Source organism: Haliotis rubra, unplaced genomic scaffold, assembly GCF_003918875.1.
Source record: "Haliotis rubra isolate DU_JTF1 unplaced genomic scaffold, ASM391887v1 Scf234, whole genome shotgun sequence".
Taxonomy (NCBI): domain Eukaryota; kingdom Metazoa; phylum Mollusca; class Gastropoda; order Lepetellida; family Haliotidae; genus Haliotis; species Haliotis rubra.
In genome coordinates this window covers 407,669-432,361 of record NW_025766381.1, presented here as the reverse complement: position 1 = coordinate 432,361, position 24,693 = coordinate 407,669, and the positions used below count along the sequence as shown (strand labels likewise).

At 40.0% G+C, this 24,693-nt stretch overlaps 1 protein-coding gene across 1 annotated transcript; it reads left to right on the top strand.

Annotated features, from left to right (window-relative positions):
* Window positions 1-214: 214 nt before the first annotated feature.
* Window positions 215-23,281, top strand: LOC124278287 (sodium- and chloride-dependent glycine transporter 1-like). The gene is made up of 11 exons (XM_046714015.1): window positions 215-398; window positions 1,262-1,393; window positions 2,889-3,133; window positions 8,477-8,580; window positions 13,501-13,625; window positions 16,268-16,380; window positions 16,799-16,930; window positions 17,983-18,082; window positions 21,458-21,558; window positions 22,317-22,484; window positions 22,918-23,281. The coding sequence occupies exons 1-11, from the start codon at window positions 215-217 to the stop codon at window positions 23,113-23,115; spliced, it is 1,602 nt and encodes a 533-aa protein (XP_046569971.1). The 3' UTR covers window positions 23,116-23,281.
* The last annotated feature ends 1,412 nt before the right edge of the window (window positions 23,282-24,693 follow it).

Sequence of the window (24,693 nt, the reverse complement as noted above, 5' to 3'; positions counted from 1 at the left end):
ATATCGAAAATATTCTACACACAACGTTGAGTTCGAATATATAATTGCAGTGATATATTGAATATTTTATATGATGTTTCCTGACGCGAAAGGTGTTACTAAGCACAGTCAGTGAGACATTTGCGTGCACACCAATTCCAAAATTAAGTACCATTAAATGTTTGGCATATTACCTCACAATTTCACTTTATAGACAGGACAATCATATCCACATATGGCAGACAACGGGGGATTTCCTGAGGACGACAGTCTGAAAGGGGAGGAAGAGAATGAAAATAGTGCTACAGGCAGAGCCGAGTGGGGAAGTAAAAAGGAATACGTGTTATCCCTCCTTGGATATGCTGTTGGATTGGGTTCACTGTGGAGATTTCCTTACCTTTGCAACAGAAACGGCGGAGGTACGTGTACAAGAGTGCCCAGTGTTAGTGAATTTCGCCTTCTATGAAAGTGAGTTTAGTTTTACGGCGCTTTTAGCAATATTGACGGCGGGTATAGGCTGCACACATTGTACCCATGTGGGGAATTGAACCCGGATCTTCGGCGGAAACAGCGAACGCTAACCCGCTGCCCCACCTTTCATGTGCCCAAAGAATGAAGGTGACTGGGTTATTTTAATCAATAGGTTATCCCCAGCGCCCCCAGGGTCAAGGAACTTCAGTATTGTGTTGCCCTATCGAACATTCATAACAGAGGCGTATTTGCAATACTTTTCATAAATTAGCCCCTCTCTCTCTCTCTCTCTGAAAATCGGTCCTACGCCCCTGATTAGAGCATCGGCTTCAATCGGCCCAAATGCTTAAAACGTTTCGCACTTTTCTCAACTTATTTATAACTTAAACATGATAGTAAAACACCTTTACTCTGCTGAAAGGCACTTCACCGTTAGAATACATGGGACCACATAGATCCGGGTTAGAATTGGTCTTCAGTAACCCATGCTGGTCGTTACAGGCGACGAACGGGATCGGGTGGTCAGGCTCGCTGACGTGGTTGACACATGTCATCGTATCCCAATTCCGCCGATCGATATTCATGCTGTTGATTGTCTGGTTCAGATTTCATTATTCACAAATCGCCACCATATAGCTGGAATATTGCTGAGTGTGGAGAAACACAACAATAAACAAGCAAAGTAAATATACATGTGACAGGCATTAAATGTCACATTATATCAGGACATATAATGTCAGGATATTTTTATTCACCAGCAGCGGTGATCAGTAAATACCACTTCAAAATACAGTTCTGATATTGTTTGCAGGTGCGTTCCTCATTCCCTATTTCGTAGGAATAATCACGTGCGGTGTCCCGCTGTTTTTCTTGGAGGTGACCATTGGCCAGTTCTCCAACATGAGCGCAACACATGTTTGGGTAATCTGTCCTCTGTTTAAAGGTAGGCCGAATCATCACAATTTGAAGTCTCAATATCGGGGTATCAATGTCCACCTTTGCTCCGCTTCTAGCATGGTTAATTCCAGGAATGTCACGGCATGGTGACAAAACAAGACCTACGCAAAATGTTATCATGTTTGGAATCGAACCTGCGCCTTTGGCATGATGAGCGAGCACTTTAACTAAGAGTGAGTGAGTGAGTGAGTGACGAGCGAACGCTTTAACCACTAGCCTACCCTACCGCCCCCTTTAACTAATAGGCTAATCCGCGCCTTCACATTATTGTTTCAGCGGCACTTTAAGCAATTAGACATAGTCAAAATGTACATACATGAGTTGAAGCATGTTAACGTTGTGTTAAAGACTATTTCCTTAATGGCGACGTGCATTCACGCGTGTGGGTGTGCGTGCGTACGTCTTCAAATCTTGTACCCGGTTCTTCCATTTCGCCGTGTTTCTTGTGCTCAGCCACGGAGAAACACACTGAAGTGATCACTGAAGTTACTGTTCCCTATGCTATGTTTCCATGTGCAAAGAAAGCGTGGTCTGCTGCGATCCTCTTTACGAAATTGCGTTCAAGCTGATTAGGGCGAATGGGGATAAAGACCACGAAACAATCATGGCCGGTTCGGAGTTTGATAGCGGTATCCATGTTGTCGTGTGTGAGATGAGGTGAGGTGAAATTGGGTTTAACGTCGTACTTGAGAATATTTCGCTCATATGACGACGTGCATGCGTGTGTATGTGTATGTGCGGCTGCTTGTACTAGCCCAGACTGAAGCTGGTTTTATAGTGCTAGCCCACTGAGATACCATGCCGCAGTGAAGCATGAATACCCCACGCAGACACAGTATACTGACTCCGAGACGACCAGTCCTCCTTGTATCCATTAATGCCGAGCGTCAGGCAGGGACGAACAAGTACCATATTTTAACGTCTTTTGGTATGACGCGGCCGGGATCGAACCCACGACCTTCCGCTCTCCGGGCGTACGCTCTAACCACTACACCACGGAGGCGGTCTTGTCGTGTGTACCAGTATGTGAGTGATTATACTTAACCGCTGCTTTTAGAAATATTCCAACAATATCACGGCGGGAGACACCAGGAATGGGCTTCACACATTGTATCCATGTAGAGAGTCGAACCCGGGTCTATGCTACCCCACCGCCCTCAGCCGTGTATGTAAGAAGGCCGGGGTTCGATTACCCACATGGGTACAATGTGTGTTCCCCCGCAGGGACACTGCTGGAATATTGTTAAAAGCTGCGTAAAACCACCCTCACTCACTCACTCACTCACTCACTCACTCACTCACTCACTCACTCACTCACTCACTCACTCACTCACTCACTCACTCACTCACTCACTCACTCACTCACCACTCACTCACTCACTCACTCACTCACTCACTCACTCACTCACTCACTCACTCACTCACTCACTCAAATATCTAAATGCGACGTTAGACCCAGTCTCACCTCACGTTTCCTGCAGGTATAGGAATCACCCAGCTGCTGGTGTCATTCATGGGTTCTGTACTGTACATCATCGTCATAGCCTGGTCGTTATATTACTTGTACCGGTCCTTCGAGTCTGTGTTGCCATGGACAACGTGTGACAACTGGTGGAACACGCACCTGTGTGTCAATAGGCTCGGCAACGTTTCCATCAGCGAGACCTACGTCAACAACTGCACACGGGATCTGCTTCTAGAACACTCGGCGTGGAGGAAGTCGAACGTAACCTTGACGGCGGCTGAAGAATTTTGGCAGTAAGAGAATGTTTGTCAAATATAATACTGTACTAAAGTATCGACATAAAAACACCTTAGTGCGTTTTGTTTGGAGTGTTGTTTTACGCCGCACTCAGCAATATTCCAGCTATATGGCGGCGGTCTGTAAATAATCAAGTCTGGACCAGACAATCCAGTGATCAAGATCATGAGCATTAATCTGAACATCAGTTGGCATACGATGAAATGTGTCAAGCCAGTCAGCGAGCCTGACCAACCATATCCCGTTAGTCGCCTCTTGGGACAAGCATCGGTCACTGAAGACCAATTCTAACCCAGATATTCACGGGTGCCTTAGTGTGTATGGACGCATGTATAGTATGACCAGAATTTTAGGAATATGTTTAATTGGATTTCTAGTATAAACAACCTTGACCAGCTATCAAGTGCTTGGTTTCATTCAAGAGTGACAACTCCGTTAACGCTTTTTCATTAGTTTGTGAAGAGTTATCCCCCTTTGTTTACTTGCTAGCAGACGACATTTTCAGTGATCCTCAGTATGGATGATTTAGAGAAGAGGAAATTGATTTTAGAGTATTATAACAAGGACATCAGATCAGCTAAAGTGATTTCAAGTAGAACAGGCATTCCTTTGTCCACTGTTTATCGTACTTTGAAAAATATTGCAAATGGATATGGCATTGAGCACCAGGGAGGCGCGGGTAGGCCCAGAAAATTGACTGTCGGTGACAGGAGGCGGCTTGGTATTCTTGTTTCTAAAAACAAACGTAGGAGTTTAGAAAACTTAAGGCTGTATATGATTGATAGAGGAACTGTGGCTGTCTGTAAGGAGACAATTAGAACTGAGCTGCATGCAATGGGTTGGCAGAAAAGTCGAGGAATTCCATCACCGATCATGAAACCTGAACAAAAGGAGCGAAGGTTGTACTGGTGCTTACAGCATAGAAATTTTAACTGGGACAATGTGATTTTCTCCGATGAAAGTTCTGTGTGGCTGTTTCCTAATATACTGAAAGTCTGGACCAAACAAACTGAAAAAACTTTGTATCAGCGCCTAAAGTACAGTCCGAAATTAACGTGTGTGGTGGCATATCTGTGTTAGGGGCAACGCCCCTCTGTGTATTTGAAGGGAATATGAACAGTGAGCGGTACACAGGTATGCTCGAGGGACATTTACTTCCATCTGCTTACGTGTCCTATGGAAAGTTTTGGATTTTCCAGCAGTACAACGACCCAAAACATCGTTCAAAGCATTCACAGGCCTGGTTTCGGACAAAATCTGACAAATATTGCTGAAATGAAAGAAGAGGTGGTCCGATATTGGGACAGCATGGACCACGACTTTCGAACTTCTTTGATCAGTATTATGACCCGCCGCATTGAAGCCTGCATTGCTGCCCATGGTGACTTGACAAAATACTAACTGTTAACTGTCTTTGAATCTGGAGTTATGTTCTGCTAATATTCACATTTAATACTTGAGTAATTACAATCTTTAAATTCTCAATAATTTCTGGTTGTACTGGGTTTTTTATGCCAGGGAGCGCTCTGGGTTGCGTGTGTTTGAAATAATCTTGCGGTTAGTATCATACTTTCCAATTTTCACGCATCTGACTTGAGATTCACGAATGTAATACTCATGTCACGGTCTCCCGACAAAAGTGATAAAGTTCATGTAAAATTTATTTCATATAGAATTATAATATAAAACCATTTAAAAACCACACAAATAGGTCAGAATGCATAGTTTTCATTGACGTTTCTGAGAAGGGAATTTGCAACGCATCTGACTTGAGACTCACGAATGTAATACTCATATCACGGTCTCCCGACAAAAGTGATAAAAGTTCATGAATTTTTTTATTTCATACAGAATTATAATATAAAATCATATAAAAACCACACAAATAGGTCAGAATGCATAGTTTTCAGTGACTTTTCTGAGAAGGGAATTAGCAACGCATCTGACTTGAGACTCACGAATGAATTCACGGTCTCCCGACAAAAGTGATAAAAGTTCATGAATTTTTTTATTTCATACAGAATTATAATATAAAATCATATAAAAACCACACAAATAGGTCAGAATGCATAGTTTTCAGTGACTTTTCTGAGAAGCGAATTTGCAACGCATCTGACTTGAGACTCACGAATGTAATACTCATGATCATATCACGGTCTCCCGACAAAAGTGATAAAGTTCATGAAAAAATTAATTTCATATTGAATTATAATATAAAATCATTTAAAAATTACACAAATAAGTCAGAATGCATACTAGTTTTCAGTGACTTTTCTGAGAAGGGAATTTGCAATTATGCGTTGGCTTCAGGGGGTGTTCAGCACCCGGCCGGGTAGGGCGGTCCTTGGACCCCCGGTATCTCAAACCTTTTTCTCTCTTGAGGTTAGAGGCTCTGTTAGTATGTGCATACTATTTCTTCACCTGGGGTTGACAGAATGACATGCTTATTATATTTTGACAGATACAACACATTGAGAGTGTCCAGTGGTTTTGAGAATTTCGGGTCTGTTCAAGTTCACCTTGCTCTCTGTATCTTCGGCTCGTGGCTGATAGCGTTCTTTTGTTTGCTGAAAGGTGTGCGGTCTGTAGGAAAGGTAACAAACGTCAGGGTCTTCAGTACGATCGTTCGTTCGTTCGTTCGTAAGTTTAATTTAGAAAAGCATAATCATTAGTGTTGGGAATTAAAAATCTCATAATTGATAACTGGTTCATTACAACCAATAAATCATCGAAAATATTTGGTTAGTGTCATGTATCAAATTTTCCTGGTTATGTTTGTTAATCCACAAAAAATAAAGAAAAAAAGAAGAAAGTTCTTTCGAGTGTTTTGTAAATTGCACAAAATGCATTTGCAAATTTTACGTCTTTAAAGGATAACTGGTATGTTAAAACCATACATTTCCTGGAGTCTTTTAAGATAAATCCAATGCTGACTTTGAACGAGCTGGTAGTGCTTATGAAATGTAACAGACAAAACCAACCTTGTGAAAAATATTGTTAATGCAAATCGGCGTCCCAAAATTGTTTAGGTTCGATTATGAGAAAACGTGATCGATTGCTTGGTCGTTTAGTCATTGCGATCGATCTTCGATTATTTCAATTAAGCGGACCACCACTAATAATCATTATATCATGGTGTTTCAGCTAAAGGCCTGGATAAGTCAGGTCAATAACACTGCACTAACAGAGTGGTGGACTCGAACCTACAACTACCTGATCCTGATGCGCATACTTGTGTGTGTGTGTGTGTGTGTGTTTGTTTGTTTGTGTGTGTGTGTGTGCGTGCGTGCGTGCGCGCGCGTGTATGTGTGTGTATGGTGGTGGGAGGAACACACCTATCTGAGTGTACATGAGTGAATGTTTCTTGTAAGATATCGTCACTGAATTGTTTGGCAGGTGGTGTATGTCACTGCAGTGTTGCCGTATATTTTGCTGACGACGCTGCTCATTAGGACGTGCATGATGCCGGGTGCAGGAGAAGGGATTGTGTATTTCCTTCGACCAGATTTCTCTCGACTAACTTCAGTTCAGGTTAGACACCTTAACGTCCTCAGACATTCATTTCACAATTATTTATTAACGAATAATAGATTTAAGCAATAACTCCACTAAATACAGAAAGCAACTGAAGTTTTCTGACTGCAAAATAGTTTGCTTTCCCAACCCTTGCTTTATTTACAATTAATAATGGAATTATTTTATTGACATAATATTTACATCACACAAATTAATATTTACATCACACAAATTAGAAAATTCGTCCCCAAAGCATTGATTGAAAGTCGGGATGACTCCCATTTTTTCAAAGTGTATGTAAATCCATGCCCTTCTAGACCAATGGATGTAATGGAAACCAGCGCTTAACAGAATAATGAATGAATAAATGAAGGTCTTTATTTCCTCCAAAAGATATTCGAAAATTACATAAATATAACATCAGTCAGTTACATATATGTACATATGATATTTACAACAACGGTAGATCAGAGAGTATACATCAAAGAATCGTTTAAAGAATAGATATACTTAGAAAAATGTAGTATGATGGTTTGCCATGCTGTTTCATCAAGGCCAGGGATGTTAAGTTTTGCACCACAAAAGTGTACAAGGGCATCTTCATAATCTAGCATTTCAATTAATACATATACATCTACATCCAGTAGGTCAAGTAGTGTCATATAAAAATTATTTCTTTGGCGCATTGTAGATTCACAATGTAAAATGATGTGAGCATCATGGTCATAGCAGTGCTTATTACAAGGTGTGCATTCTTTTTGAGAATTTGGCTTCAGAACCGACTTGTACAGTAAGTTGTATGTGGTCTTTATATCCTGGGTATAGATACATTAAAGACTAAAGTGTATGTAGACTCAGTGTTTGATGGATTACAGCATATCTGGACATATACTGGACAAAAATAGTTAGGGATATATGCAAATTTTGAAATTATGAATAATGATCTATTTATTCATTGACACACTGATGAAATATAAATCATAAAAATACCAATATCTCTAACTTATTTTGTCCAGTATATTTTCTCGTATGGAGAGTCTCAATTTCTATTGAGTTTCTTCGTAATAGAAGTTAGAACTTACAACTATTCTGTGGCACACTGCGACGGGAAAAAACCAGTCTGCACATAAGCTTCTAATATTTCAGCAGATTAATATACTTTAGTATAGTACATAACAGAGTGTTGCAAATACTGCTTGAGTGTATATGTAAATGAACAGTGAGTGATAAGAATGCACAGAACAGCATTTTCGTTGATGAAGTACAAGCGTTGTTACATAATCTTTCAAGGAATATTAATTTACATTTGTCAATGTACCCAACCATTGTCCAGAGACCTTGGTTGGCCATGTTGTTATAAGAGGGTGGTCAGGCTGGCTGAACTGGTGAACACATGCCATCGTATCCCAGTTGCGTAGATCAATCGTTAAACTACCACTACTACTACTACTACTACTACTACTACTACTACTACTACTACTACTACTACTACTACTACTACTACTACTACTAATAATAATACCACTACTACTACTACTACTACTAATACCACTACTAATACTACTACCAATACTAACGATCACTAATACTACTACCAGCAGGACCACTACAACTACTGCTGCTACAGCCATCACCCCTACCACTGTTATATTACTAGTACTCTTCTACTACTACTGTTACTACATGTACTACTTCTATCAACATACTAATAATAAATCAACTACTACTAGTACTTCTACTACTACTCCAACTGCCACTGCTACTATCACAACCACTAAATATAATCTGCAGGTTTGGTTGGAAGCGCTGCTCCAAGGATTCTACTCGATGTCCGTCACATATGGCGGCCTCATCACAATGAGCAGCTACACCAAGTTCCACAACAATTCACTGAGGTAGGTCTAACCTGGGACTCAACCAAGTTCCACAACAATTCACTGAGGTAGGTCTAACCTGGGACTCAACCAAGTTCCACAACAATTCACTGAGGTAGGTCTAGCCTTGGACTCAACCAAGTTCCACAACAATTCACTGAAGGTCTAGCCACAACAATTCACAATTCACTGAGGTAGGTCTATCCTGGGACTCAACCAAGTTCCACAACAATTCACTGAGGTAGGTCTAGCCTGGGACTCAACCAAGTTCCACAACAATTCACTGGGGTAGGTCTAGCCTGGGACTCAACCAAGTTCCACAACAGTTCACTGAGGTAGGTCTAGCCTGGGACTCAACCAAGTTCCACAACAATTCACTGAGGTAGGTCTAGCCTGGGACTCAACCAAGTTCCACAACAATTCACTGAGGTAGGTCTAGCCTGGGACTCAAACAAGTTCCACAACAATTCACTGAGGTAGGTCTAGCCTGGGACTCAACCAAGTTCCACAACAATTCACTGAGGTAGGTCTAACCTGGGACTCAACCAAGTTCCACAACAATTCACTGAGGTAGGTCTAGCCTGGGACTCAACCAAGTTCCACAACAATTCATTGAGGTAGGTCTAACCTGGGACTCATGGTTACCCGGTGGGTTATAGTCATGTGACTATAACCCTCTAGCGCCTAACAGACAGCTTGGGTTATCCGGGGTAATAATATTCAGATTGTTTGGGCGTATCGAGCATGCATTGTGCATGGAGCAATGCTCATGATAAATGGACTACTATTATTATTATTGTTTGATAGTTAACCATAACGTTGTAATGTGCATCTGTCACAGGAACGGTTTTCAGGAAATGTATTCCTCATACAACAACGCAATGGTACTTATGTGACAAAAGCGGTTATGACAGTGAGTTTACTGGATTCTAACATAAGCCAGGATGTACACTTTGTATACAACGGTTATAACCTATCAATTTTGGACACTGCTTCTACATAGACTCAAGACGGGGCAAACATGCGAGAAAGCTGGCTGCCAACTTGTTAGCCACCCTGCTTTACATTATTCGTCAACGGTTACTGGCTAAGTTGCACAAGCGATGTCTTTCATTCTATTCGTTCCATCGTTTGGTTGACTATTCCAGTCGTCTCTGAGAAAGTACTAGTTGTACTCGTATTCACACATTCCAGTATTCTATGTACCGATATGGGATGAATATGCTGAATTACTCCAGTTCCAATGTCTCTGTTACAGAAATATTAAGAGTTAATAAGTGAGTCAAGATTCAAAGTCACATCGGCAGTATGACTATGAGAGTTCCATATTAAGATAAACTTAGTCAATATATAAATACCTGTCAACGAAGGACAGTAAAATAGCTATACTATCACAGATGAATATTTAAAACTAGCTTGTCATCATAAAGAGATTTCACTACAGAGAACAATATAAAAATGGGCTATAGATCGCCAGGCCCTGAATGTAGATCACCATACTAGGGTCTATGGGGACTGCGCTTTCATAAAAATACTTCAAATTATTTGGAACTCACATACAAGAAATATAAAGAAACACGATGCTTCGAGTTAGATTTTTGTCTTGAATGGAGTCCACGACAATACACGTAAGTCATGCTATTGCAGTCTTGCCCATGTGTGATGTTGGTGTTACCGTCAAAAGCGTGTCAAGCGATGAGCTTAGATCAGAATGGGCCTCCGAACAGGCCGACGAAATTTGAAGTCGATTCCAAACAGTCCAGGTGTGTCATTGGACTGGTTAGGCTCGATGGATATCATTAAAGATAGTTTGAAAACCAACAATCTTCTAGCTGATATACATCTAACTGATATGTGGATTCCGTAAAAACAGAAGTACACTTGATCATTTAGTGCGTTTGGAATCTTTTGTCACAATTGCCATAATTACTAAACAACATGCAGTGTCCATCTTTTTCGATGTAGAAAAAGCATATCACCACTTGGAAACATGGTATTTTAAGAGATTTACATGATTTTGTATTGAGAGGCCGTTTGCCTCAATTTATATCCAACTTTTGAAATGACAGACAATTTCAAGTCCGCGTGGGATCCACACTGTCGTATCATTAGAATCAGGATCAGGTTGTCCCACGAGGCAGTATTTTCTCTGTCACATTATTTAGCATCAAGGTCAACAGTTTATCAAAGATTTTAAATTATTCAAATAATGAATCATATTTAGTCGATGAGTTTAATGTTCTTGTCGCGGTAAAAATACGCATACTATTCAACGGCAACTGCAGTTATATTTAAGAAAAAGAATTAAATGGTGCCTTGAAAACGGCTGTAAAATTTCTAAATCGAAAATTTATTGTATACATTTCTGCCGTTAATATACTCGTCTGCATAAAGACCCAGAACTATTTTCAAATGGCACCCCCATCAAAGTTTTCAAGGAGGCCAAGTTCTTGGGTCTTATTTTCGACTCCCATTTAACGTTTTTGCCGCATATTCAATACCTCAAAATAAATGTCTGAAGGAACACGGTTTGTTAAAAGTTGTTTCCAATTCAAAGTGGGGAGGGGATCAAACTACCCTCACTTATACAAATAACTGGTCCGATCGAAACTTGAATACGGCCCGATCGTATATGGTGGGCCTGTAAAAACAATCTCAAACTAGTTGATACTGTCCACCACAGTAAGGTCTAAGACTTTGTCCTGGGTCTTTTAGACTTTCACCTGTTGACAGTCGAGGCTGATGAGCCCTCTTAACCAACGCCGTATAAATTATCTTTACAGTATATCACAAAACTATATTCTACTAGTCCAACCCTGCATTTAACTGTATTTTTAATCCTATTTATGCGGATCTGTACAACAAGTAGTCATCTCTTATTCCGCCTCTAGGAATAAGGATAAAATCTTTCCCTTCTGCTGCTGGCACTGAGTTAGAGAATATGTATCCTATCCGCCTTCTTTCTTCTTCTCCATGGCAATTAGTAAGGCCACGAGTTGACCTAACACTGACAACATTTAATAAATCCGAAACAAATGAATTACAACATAAACAAGAATTTAATCAATTGAAAATTAAATATAATAGATACAAATCCTTATTTACAGATGAGCCCAAGGATGGTGGCGCAGTGGTTTGTACCACTGTCATTATATTCGAAACAATATCTTCTAGATTACTAGATGACAGCTCAATTTTTACAGCCGAAGCAAACGCCATATTAACAGCCTTAAAATGTATTAATAAAAAACCCAAATATTAACAGTGTATAACATTTTCTGACTCTCTTTCGTGCCTTTAGGCTATTAAAAACTTGGCGGTTTAACATCAACTTTTAATTGAAATAATCGAGTTCCATAATGAATTTGCTACTGGCCAATTGGACATCGTCTTCTGTTGGTTACCCAGTCATGTTGGAATTTCTGGTAACACAATGGCCGATTTTGCTGCTAAGTCAGCACTCAACAAATCTGATTCACCACTTCTGATCCCATGCTCTGATTACAAAGCTCTGATTACACCGTATATCCTTGATCCAATGCAAAAGAAGTGGGACACCCAAGTAGGTATCAATAGACTACATGTGCTTAAACCCTATAGAGGTTATACCTACTTGGGTTGTCAGTCCAGACTTGAAGAGGTCGTCATGCGGCGATGTCGTATTGGCCATACTAGATATACTCATGAATACCTGTTAATAGGTGCGGGAACAGCCTCAAGGGCGGGAAGCACGTTCAATTGTGACGTCACATCTAGCATAGCCAATCGATGTATTGACACGGTACATGAGACAATGAAAGTCACCTCTGACATTAAGTCCATTATTTTCAAAATTTAAGATTTTTTAAAGGCGAAGGTGAAAGGGGTAACTTTAAATATGCCCTTGGTAAATTTGCATGTGCAGGTAGGTTGTCTGAAAGACAATTGAAACAATTATTGAGAGAACGTGCAGCCGAGTCATTCACAACCTAGGGTGTCGTATCAGTCTCCACTTTTGAAAGTTGACATGTACAAACTTGACTATTTTCAGAAAGAGTTAGTAAGAAATGATAAAGAAATGCTATTAGAAGACTCTATAATAGATTCCTTTACATTGCTTTCCTTACGCATTTTGAAAAAAACACATGGAGTCAGAACGTTCGTTGACTACATCCAAATATCAGTTATGGAAACTTTTGCAATATACCTTTAGCAAGCTCGGTCGATATTGTTTTACTCAGGTCAATAAAACCGATATCGACCTCTACAAGAGTCTATAATTGTTTTATTATATAATGAAAGAGAAACGGGTTTTAACATAAACTTTTAATGCACACACTGTGCCATCTATCCGAGTGATCTGATTGGCTGAAAAGCGGGGTAAGCCCCTTCGTACGAGATTCCTTGCAGTATATTCTGTGACTAGTATAGCATATCATCATACAGGAAGCCAGTGTAAATATATTTTCAGACACGTGGTGTTTCTCACAGTGCTGGGTGAAGCCAGCAGTATATTCTGTGACTAGTATAGCATGTCATCATACAGGAAGCCAATGTATATATATTTTCAGACACGTGGTGTTTCTCACAGTGCTGGGTGAAGCCAGCAGTATATTCTGTGACTAGTATAGCATATCATCATACAGGAAGCCAATGTATATATATTTTCAGAGACGTGGTGTTTCTCACTGTGCTGGGTGAAGCCAGCAGTATATTCTGTGACCAGTATAGCATATCATCATACAGGAAGCCAATGTATATATATTTTCAGAGACGTGGTGTTTCTCACTGTGCTGGGTGAAGCCAGCAGTATATCCTGTGTCCAGAATATCATCATACAGGAAGCCAATGTATATATATTTTCAGAGACGTGGTGTTTCTCACTGTGCTGGGTGAAGCTAGCAGTACATTCTGTGACTAGTATAGCATGTCATCATACAGGAAGCCAATGTCTACTTTCAGAGACGTGGTGTTTCTCACTGTGCTGGGTGAAGCTAGCAGTATATTCTGTGGTCTGGTTGTCTTCTCCACCCTGGGCTTCATGGCACATCATGCTCAGATACCTATATCAGATATTGTCTCATCGGGTAAACATATACATTCCTTCTTGAGTAATCTCTGTTCGATTTCAATTTCGCTCAATGATATATAACGTTATGAGGCCTATATGAAATAATATAACATGTTATTTTGAGTGACTGTATATATTATGTGTTTATAATAACATTTAGAAGTGATACACATAAAGGGGGAAAATTCTGGATGTCTACATCCGTAATATAAGGAACACAACATTTCGGAGTATGATCCTACTACTTCATCATGAACAACGACCTGAAACCAAGTAATCAAAAAGAAATAGTAAGATATTATGAAACCTCAAAGTTTATTGCATATTCAAATTTTAGCTTTGCCAGCTTTCATGCTTTGTGATCTTCTTTCCATTTACTGTTTAGAAATCCTCTACACTGATTCCTGAAAATTGAATACATTATAAAATTATATATATACATATATGTTTGTGTATATGTGTGTGTATATGTGTGTGTATATGTGTATGTATATGTATATGTATATATGTATGTATATAGTGTATGTATATGTATATATGTGTATATGTATGTGTATGTGTGTATGTATGCATGTATGTATGTATGCATGTATGTATGTATGTATGTATGTATGTATGTATGTATGTATGTATGTATGTATGTATGTATGTATGTATGTATGTATGTATGTATGTATGTATGTATGTATGTATGTATGTATGTATGTGTGTGTGTATGTATGTATGTATGTATGTATGTATGTATGTGTGTATGTATGTATGTATGTATGTATGTATGTATGTATGTATGTATGTATGTATGTGTGTGTGTGTATGTATGTATATATGTATGTATATGTAGTGTATGTATGTATGTATGTATATGTGTGTGTGTATGTATGTATGTATGTATGTATGTATGTATGTATGTATGTATGTATGTATGTATGTGTGTGTGTGTATGTATGTATGTATGTATATAGGTATGTATATGTGTGTGTATGTATGTATGTATGTATGTATGTATGTATGTATGTATGTATGTATGTATGTATGTATGTATGTATGTATGTATGTGTGTGTATGTATGTATGTATATATGTATGTATATGTGTGTGTGTGTATGTATGTATGTATGTATGTATGTATGTATGTATGTATGTATGTATGTATGTATGTATGTATGTATGTATGTATGTATGTATGTATGTATGTATGTATGTATGTATGTATGTATGTATGTATGTGTGTGTGTGTGTGTGTATGTATATATGTATGTATATGTGTGTGTATGTATGTATGTATGTATATGTGTGTGTGTATGTATGTATGTATGTATGTGTGTGTGTGTGTATGTATGTATGTATATATGTATGTATATGTGTTCGTGTATGTATGTATGTATGTATGTATGTGTGTGTGTGTGTGTGTGTATGTATGTATGTATATATGTATGTATATGTGTGTGTATGTATGTATGTATGTATGTATGTATGTATGTATGTATGTATGTATGTATGTATGTATGTATGTATGATGTAGATGTAGATGTAGATGTAGATGTAGATGTGTATGTATGTATATGTGTATCTATGTATGTGTTGCTAATACATTTACAATAAATGTAACTTCAAAGCAAGCCACCACAGTAGTTTTGTTTCAATCTGATACTAGGCATACTCTAGCATAGTGAGAAACACATTAATGCCCCTCTACATAGTTCATAAGGGCAATATCAGACTCAGCTTAAGGTTTGATTCATTCAGTGTCCATTGTGAACAAATATCATGGGTAAAAATTTGAGGTTACACCGCCAAAAGCGGGAACTGTCTTGGGCTTCAGCAGTGCGCGCTCGTGGATTTGTATTCTTGTCAAAAGACAGGAAGAATACAACATACCTCTGCAACAAAAAAGTCTTATATTTTAGAATACAAATCTTTGAGCTAAGATGCAAATGTTTGTTTCAACCATCAGAAACAAAATTCGTATTTCCGCATGTCAAAGTTTTTATTCTCATTGCATTCTTTTAATATGGCTCACGTGAGTGTAGGGCTACTTTCCGGAGAATAACTTACAAGCAGAACAATGTTCTGAACTTTCCCACCTGTGAAGATCCGGGTCAGAATTGGTCTTCAGTAACCCATACGTGTCGTAAGAGGCGAGTAACGGGATCGGGTGGTCAGGCTCGCTGACTTGGTTGACACATGTCCTCGGTTCCCAATTGCGCAGGTCGATGCTCATGGTTTTGATCACTGGATTTTCTGGTACGGACTCGATTATTTACAGACCGCCGTCATATAGCTGGAATATCGCTGAGTGCGGCGTAAAACTCAACTCACTCTCTCACTCTGAACTTTCCCTTCTTAATATACACATGTTGAACATGTGCCTCTTGGCTTTCATGATCACACTTGACTTTGTAACTTTAAGATCGCTCTGTAGAAAAGGATAAGAAGTTCTAAAAATGCCAATACCAATATAGATGAGTACGTTTCATGACGGCATAAGCTGAAGCTTAAACCAAAAAATGAGTTATAGTATACATAGATGCGTTTATGCTAATTTGCTCCAGCAAAAATTGCAGCATGTTGTTATAAACACAGGTGCCATGTGGTTTGTGTAAAATTTAGTTCAGTCACATACTGGTATGTAACCAACCAATGGACATGTCCTTTCCAGGTTCAGGCTTGGGATTCATCATCTATCCAGAGGCCATCTCTCATCTCCCTGTGTCTCAACTGTGGGCAGTCCTGTTCTTCATCATGCTAATAACTCTGGGAATGGACTCGCTTGTATACAGTTTCTTTTGCATTTTAATACTTTGAAAACTATGTTTATTTCAAATCAATATGCATCAGACATCTTAAAGATGGGTGAGTGAGAGATTATGGTTTTTACGTCGCTTGAAGCAATATCCCAGCAATATCACGGCAGGGGGCAGCAGAAATGGTTTTCACACATTGTACTGATGTCAGGAATCGAACCCGGGTCTTCTGTGTGGCGAGCGAACGTTTTAACCTTGTCGGTCCTTGAAAAAAAACGAGGATGAAAAGAGGTTCCGATCCAACTTAATCATTTACAAATATCAAAGTCAGGTCAAATATTGTGAAAATAAGATTGTAAAGGTGAAATATATGATTGCAACTGTGAGACAATATATCATCTTCAAGCTCCATTATCAGCTATCTATGGTAAATGGAATATTTGCAGTTTGGTCCGATGGAAACGGTTATCGCTGGAACAGTAGAAGCATATCCAAGCTACCTGCAGCCCCGAAGAATGTATGTCACTGGTGGCGTGTGCCTGTTCTGCTTCCTGATGTCCGTTCCCTATGCAACCAACGTGAGGACATCCTACACTAAAACATTCTTTTTTGGGATTGGGGTCTGTGAGAAAAGGGACCCGTGAAGGTCCGGGTTAGAATATTGATATTCAATAATCCATGCTTGTTGTAAGAGGCGACTAACGGGATTGGGTGGTCAGGCTCGCTGACTTGGTTGACACATGTCATAGGTTCCCAATTGCACAGATCGATGCTCAGGCTGTTGATCACTGGTCTGGTCCAGACTCGATTATTTACAGACCGCCGCCATGTAGCTGGCATATTGCTGAGCGCGGCGTAACACTAGACTGACTGACTGACTCACTCATTAAGCTAGAATATCGCTGACTATAGCATTTAAAAAGACTCCCTGCATTATTACATATATCCATAAGTGTTTTCATCAGATTGCAGGAGTTGCTGTTGGGCGTTCAGTTATATCTGTTTCACTTGATATGTATATAAATAATGTTATTCATGGTACAGACACTGTATCTTTCAAAGTCCTGTGGCAATATTCCAGATAACGAATAGCGGTTATGTCGCGATGTCCCTTCAATTTAAACAGTTCTATCTGCAATCTTCCCTTGTACAATCGGATAGACACTACACTATTTTCTGTGGAAAACAGAGGAAATGAAAGAAAACGAATACCCACATATTTAATTATTTCCGTAACATGCATTGTAAGTATGAATGATAGGTACCCAAGAATGCAAACTTATTGCAGATCTGATCTCGTCAACAAATTGCCTTTCACCTAACAGCAAAATGTAAAGGTATGACACAACAATTGTCTTTGGGCAGCATCCAGTATTGCGTACACCTAGTTTCGCCTCCAGGATATGTTCATTCATCTCATTTGAGTGAGTCTGGATTTACGCCTCTTTTAGCAATATTCCAGCAATATCACGGTGGGGTACACCAGAAATGGGCTTCAGACTTTGTACCCTTGTGGGAATCGAACCCGGGTCTTCAGCGTGACGTGCGGCAGCTTCAACCATTAGGCTACCTAGCTATTAGAACTCATTTAACATTACATCACTTTCTGAAGTATCTATTGCCTGTACAGGGTGGAATCTACCTCCTGCAGTTGCTAGACTGGTATAACTCATCATTCAGCATCCTGCTTATTGGCTGCCTCGAGTGTGTTGTCATCAACTGGATATACGGTAAAGCTCTATTGGTGAAATGAGGCATGAGAAATATATAGTGCCAATAATGGTTGTCACCCCCTTCATTTTTTTAATTGGAGAGCGGGTGTGGGGTGTGTGTAGGGTTGGGGTGGGGAGGGGGGTGACAACCATTATTGGCATGAGTATATATAGTGCCAGATAATCCCGCTACTGAGTGAAAACAAAAGTTACATCTTTATTCCATGGATAAGCTTGTCCATACAGGGGTTAGCCTATATCAAAACAATGCATGATGAAAATATACGATTAAACTATTAGTGAATATATACTACAAACAAAAGGTATGTGAACACCCTACAATTTGATAGTCATTTATGAACTTAAACGTGGTGAGGTCATTTATACTCTCAGGTAAATACAACTTTTTTGAGTGCTTAATGGGCACTTTAAACGACATGTTGGAACATGCAGTGAAGCAACTGATTCAATATTCGTGATTGTTGGGAAGTCTGTCTTCCACATACACTAGGCTGTTGTGTTTGGGCGTTCGAACTAAACATGGTGCTGGTGTGTTTCAGCACCCTTGTTTTTCGCTGTTTTTGTCAATGTTTCATTTCACTTAAACTCAACGAATATTGAATCAGTTGGCTCACTGCATGTTTTAACATGTCGTTTAAAGTGCCCATTAAGCACACAAAAAGTTGCATTTACCTTAGAATATAAATGTTACAAATCCTACTCTATGGGGCTGAAGTCTGGGGGTTGGATTGTGATATTAGTTCACCAATCGAGAAAGTTCAAACTCTGGCTTGTAAATATCTGCTTTGTGTCAAAATATCAACCCCTAATCACATCGTTCGGGGTGAGTGTGGCAGATATCCTGTCTATATTTATGCTTACAAACGTGGTATTAAATATTGGTATATACTGTTGAATATGCCAGCATCTCAGTTGCCCAGAAAGTGCTATAACTTATCATTGTTAGATGCTAGCCATGGTAAAACAAATTGGGTATCAAAACTTAAGTTATTACATTACAATATGGGATTTGGATATACATGTATATGGGAAAGACAGTAGATTAGTAGCTTAAATTCCTTCCTGTCTGAATTTATGATCAGGGCTCAGCATATATCCCATCAAGAATGGCATGACTCGTTATCATCAAGTTCTAAAACTTATTCATATTTTCTTTTCAAGTGTAATCTATCTATGGAACCATATCTTAGTGTTATTAACATTAGTAAATTTCGCATTGCACTCACACAGTTTCGCTGTGGTTCCCATCAATTAAATATTGAGACAGGTAGATACACAAATAAGCTCAGACATCACAGGTTATGTAACATGTGCGACAATGGATATATAGAAAACGAGTATCATTTCCTTTTAGTGTGTACTGCATACAGTTCCTTGCGCACTATATATATTCCTCCTAAGCTTTACGCATACTCTTCTTTGTCAAATTTCAATATATTGATGGCCTCAAACAATACCTTTGTCATCAGAAATGTAGCAATGTTTATTTTTTATGCTGTAAAGCACCGCCAGTCATATATGGCTGCAAACATTTAATATACTCTCCCCAAAAAGAAACGCATATAGGAATTTCAACTGTATAATTATGTTTATTTTGAAACATATTGTAGGCTTTATGAGTCAATGAAATATAACGAAATTGCACACTTGGAATGCAAACTTATCCGTCTTTCGCTACAACTCGAGGAAAGTCAGGTTGAGTGTCACATTGAGACGTGTGGTGGCGCTGAAGTCAATACCTCGTGTGACCACCATGGGCATCCAGAACTGCACGGCATCGCCTCGGCATCGAACGAATAAGTCTCAGAATCTCGTGTTGCCCAATCGCAGCCCAATCTGCCTGTAGTGCCTGTCCGAGTTGCTGAAGTGTCTGGGGCTGAGGGTTACGGCGTCGCACCCGTCTGTCCAGGGCATCCCACAGATGTTTGATCGGGTTTAAGTACGGTGATCTTGAGGGCCAGGGGAGCACATTGATGTTGTGGTTCTGGAGGAAGTCTCTAGTGTGACGTGCTGTGTGGGGCCTGGCATTGTCCTGTTGAAACAACTCCCTCTGGCGATCAATGATTGGAAGGAGGTGTGGGCGTAGGATTTCGTCACAGTACCGTTGAGCTGTCAGGTTGCCCTGGATCATCACCAAATCACTTCTCCTACGGCAGGTGATCGCTCCCCACATCATAACACTTCCCTGGCCAAATCTGTCCACCTGGGGAACGCAAGCGTCGGCGAAACGTTCACGTCGACGTCTGTACACCCGCATTCTTTCATCGCGTCGTTCCAATAGTAATCGTAAACCAGATTCTACGCCAATTCGGTAGGTTCCAGGCCTGAACGTTGGTGCACCATTGAATTCGATGTCGACGATGTTGTTGTCGAAGCACAGGGCTAAAATAAGGTCTTCTGGCACGTAAACCAGCCTCTCTCAACCTGTTCCTGACGGTCTGTGCAGAAGCCTCCTCAATCCGTGTATTTGTCGAGCGGTACTGGTCGCCGTAGCTGTTCGATGACGCAGGTGATGTACCCGGATATAGCGATCCTGCGCCGCAGTGGTCGCTCGAGGTCGCCCACTACGAGGGGCATCTGCTACCGCATTCTGCCGGCGATATCTCTCCCAGAGCCTTAAAATGGTGCTTTGGTGAACATTCATGCGTCGGGCAACTGCACGTTGAGACTGGTCAACTTCAAGCAAACCAATGGCGATATGACGGTTGGCTTCACTTAGACGTGGCATTTTGCGTTCGTCAACAATATTCCAAATACAGTGAATAATCGACAGACAGCGATCAACCTTTTATACCCATCATTGAGACTATCTGATCCCCAACTTTCACGTGCATTACATATGAATTGTGTATTCTGTGACGCTGCACGCCGAAATTGAAAATCATGCTGTTAAATACGGGTATTTTACGGATGGTGCGTTTTGTTGTGATGTTTCAAAACATAAACACCATAGGACTCGTAAACAGAGCAAAACCTTTTGTAAAATGAATCACGTTTTAATTTATTGCTACTTGAAATTGCTATTTTCATGATGCGTTTCTTTTTGGGGAGTGTATATTTGTATTATGGGCCGATGGCCTACATACACTCTGCCAATAAAGAATTTGAAAAGATTATTTAGGCAACCCTAACACCCCATTCAGTTTGTCCTATCTTTCGGTCTTAATCACCCTTCTTTCTATCCAAAACTAAATGGCCTGGCGGGACCGTGTGCGAAATAAGCATCATGTCGGAAAGCGCACTGAAAAATTCCAAATTATCATCATCAGCAGCAGCAGCAGCAGCAGCAGCACTAGAGGCTTTGTTCGAACACGAGGATGATGAACTCATTGCACTGTTAACATTTCACATTCAGGAGATTGTGTGTTGTAGGGTGGAAGAGATTCGGCAGGGATATTCAGATGATGATGGGGAAGCAGTATCCCCTAGTGCTAAAACTCCTGTCTACCTACGTGACGCCTCTCATTCTCTTTGTAAGTAAACATCTACTGGTGAAAGACAGATTTTCAAATCGTAATATTCTAAACTTTAAGGTAACATGGAATTTGGTTAGAAGCCCAATGGTGACACAATCTGTAACACATCGGACAAATTACAGTCAATTACAAGAATAGACTGTGTTAGGTGCATCAATGTTTAGGAAATAGGTACCCGTGTACATCCGCGTTTGAACTGATCTTCAGTAACCCATGCTTGTCGTAGGAGACGACTAACGGTTGTTCAGGCTCGCTGACTTGGATGACACGTCATCGTATCCCAGTTTCGTCAATCGATTCTCATGATGTTGATCACTGGATTGTCTGATCCCGACTCGAATATTTACCGACAACTACTTTATAGCTGGAATATTGCCGAGTGCGGCGTTAAACAACCAACCAACATAACAGGAAATAGGTTATTTCACTGACACTACAATGAAGAGCTACAGGTTATTTTAAGTCAAACATGTTGCAAAAAGTTCTGGTAATAAGAAAAGACTGACTGACTGACTGAGTTTGGTTTTACGCCGCTTTGAGCAATATTCCAGCAACACCAGGGCGGGGGACACCAGAAATGGGCTTCACACATTGTACCCATGTGAGGATTCGAACCCGGGTCTTCGGCGTGACGAGGCAGTAAATGACAGAGAGAAGAAAACATGTATATATTTGAATGATAAACGACTTATTACTTTTTTATTCAATCCCGAAGAACATGAACGCTGAGACCTTGCTTACAACTGCGGTTTCAGGCGTCCCTGGTATTTTCCCTGTTTCGCTACGATCCCCCAAGTTATGGCGAGTACATTTACCCTGAATACGCAAAGGCGATTGGAATCTTAATGGCTGTGGTGATGTCCTTACCAATACCGATCTCGCTGCTGCACCAGCTAATCAAAAGGAACGGAACTTTCTGCGAGGTGAGTTTACACATATTGCATTTGAATCAAATACTAAATTATCAAATGATACGCCTCGTTTTGTTTGCTTGTTGATTCATGTAGCACTGAGCCACATTAGCTATATAGATATACAATGTTTGAAAGGCACTCAAATGTTTTAACGCCATCGACATACGTTACTGTCAGTCGCTTTCGCAATTAGGAAAGGTTGCTGAAGGCCAGCCCGGACCTTCACGGGAGCTTCACTCAGTAAACTTGAACGGTTTTTTAAGTTATCTTTACGCTCCGCTAAAGGAGGTGTATTTCAATGAAGATTGTGTTGACATATGTATGACAATGTGCTGGTGGGGGTTGTTCTACCGTTGAAAATCGCTTCCTGAGTGTTTTCATTCAAAAGTGTTTTTAAGATATAAGTTCGCGTATTTATCTCGTTATTCCGGGTTTTTTTCAGCGTTTGCTTCATGCAAGTAAACCGGCATATGATTGGCGACCTTCACGACTCGAAAACAGGGAAGCCTTCCTCGATAACACCGACACTCACCTCGACAACACTGACACCCACCTCGACAACACCGACACCCACCTCGACAACACTGACACCCACCTCGACTACATTGACCCTGGTCAAGCAGACTCCTCAGCTGTCTAACGAATCATGGATATTTCATTCAATTTTAAACGAAACGTATACACTACAGCATACGACTTTATGGATAACAACTTCTTGTTTATTAAATAGAGAGACGTCAATAGAGAGAACTCAACGTCTTCTATGCAGTAAACAAGAAGCTGTTAACGATGAAGTCGTAAGCTTTATTATTATGTGCATATGGTCCACAAACTGTTGCTTTGAATGAAAAGCTTGTTGAGGAAGAACGCTTTTATGGATGTCAACTTCTTTATTATATGGAACACCAACTTCTTTATTTTAAGGAACATCAACTTCTTTATTATAAGGAACATCAACTTCTTTATTGTAAGGAACACCAACTTCATTATTGTAAGGAACACCAACTTCTTTACTGTAAGGAACACCAACTTCTTTATTATAAGGAACACCAACTTCTTTATTGTAAGGAACACCAACTTCTTTATTGTAAGGAACACCAACTTCTTTATTATAAGAAACACCAACTTCTTTATTATAAGGAACACCAACTTCTTTATTGTGAGGAACGCATAGTTGACATCCATAAAAACTCTTCGTCGGGCAGTTAATAAAAGACCTAGAGCTTCTGCAAATGATAATGCCCTCAAAAATAGCATTACCCTTATAGCAAGTCATTGTGTAGAGTTACGCCCCTTCAGCGGCGTGTAAAACATGACGTTGAGTTTCACCATACCGGTAAAAGCCTCACCCCCACCTCCCTTCCGGCTTTGCTCTCATTTCACTATGACACGCTGTTCTATAACCTAAATGTTGTCAAAGCATCTTCATTCACTAACACCGTATCCAGTACCTCCCTGGTTTTACACGTAGAATATTTGTCATTTTAATTTTGGCTACAGTTCCCCTAATATTGCCAGCGACTGAAGGAATGATGTAAATCCAGCTGTGGCCCATGCAGGAAGCAAATGTACTGTAAGTCCCCATGGTCCCTAATATGGTGATCTACCTTCAGTTGCTGGTGATCTATAGTCTGTTTGTATATTGTATTGTCCTAAATAGTATATACTTTAAGTCACATACTAGTTTTAAATCTCTAGCTGTGATATTCTAGTTTTCTTACTGTCCTTCGCAGACAGATTTTACGATATAACATTATACATTATTTTAATATGACCCTTTAAGTCACGATATTGCAGAAATACTGCCAAAGTGACTATAAATGTTTACTCACTCCAGTACTTCCATCTTGGTAGTTCGTTCCTTCGTTCGTAGTTCGTAGTTAGTTTTGCAAAACATATTCTTAATATTGCACTTCACCATTCCAGTTGTCTAATCAGTGCCGTGCAATTGCAAATGATTTCTGTATCTGCTCACGTGATAAGACAGCCTCTGTGGTGTAGTGGTTAGAGCGTCCGCCCGGAGAGCGGATTCGATCCCCGACTGCGTCATACCAAAAGACGTTAAAATATGGTACTTGTTGGTCCCTGCCTGGCTCTCGGCATTCATGGGTACAACAAGGACTGGTCGGCTGGGAGTCAGTATAATGTGTCTGAGTGGGGGTATTCATGCTTCACTGCGGCATGGTATCTCAGTAGGCTAGCACTATAAAACCAGCTT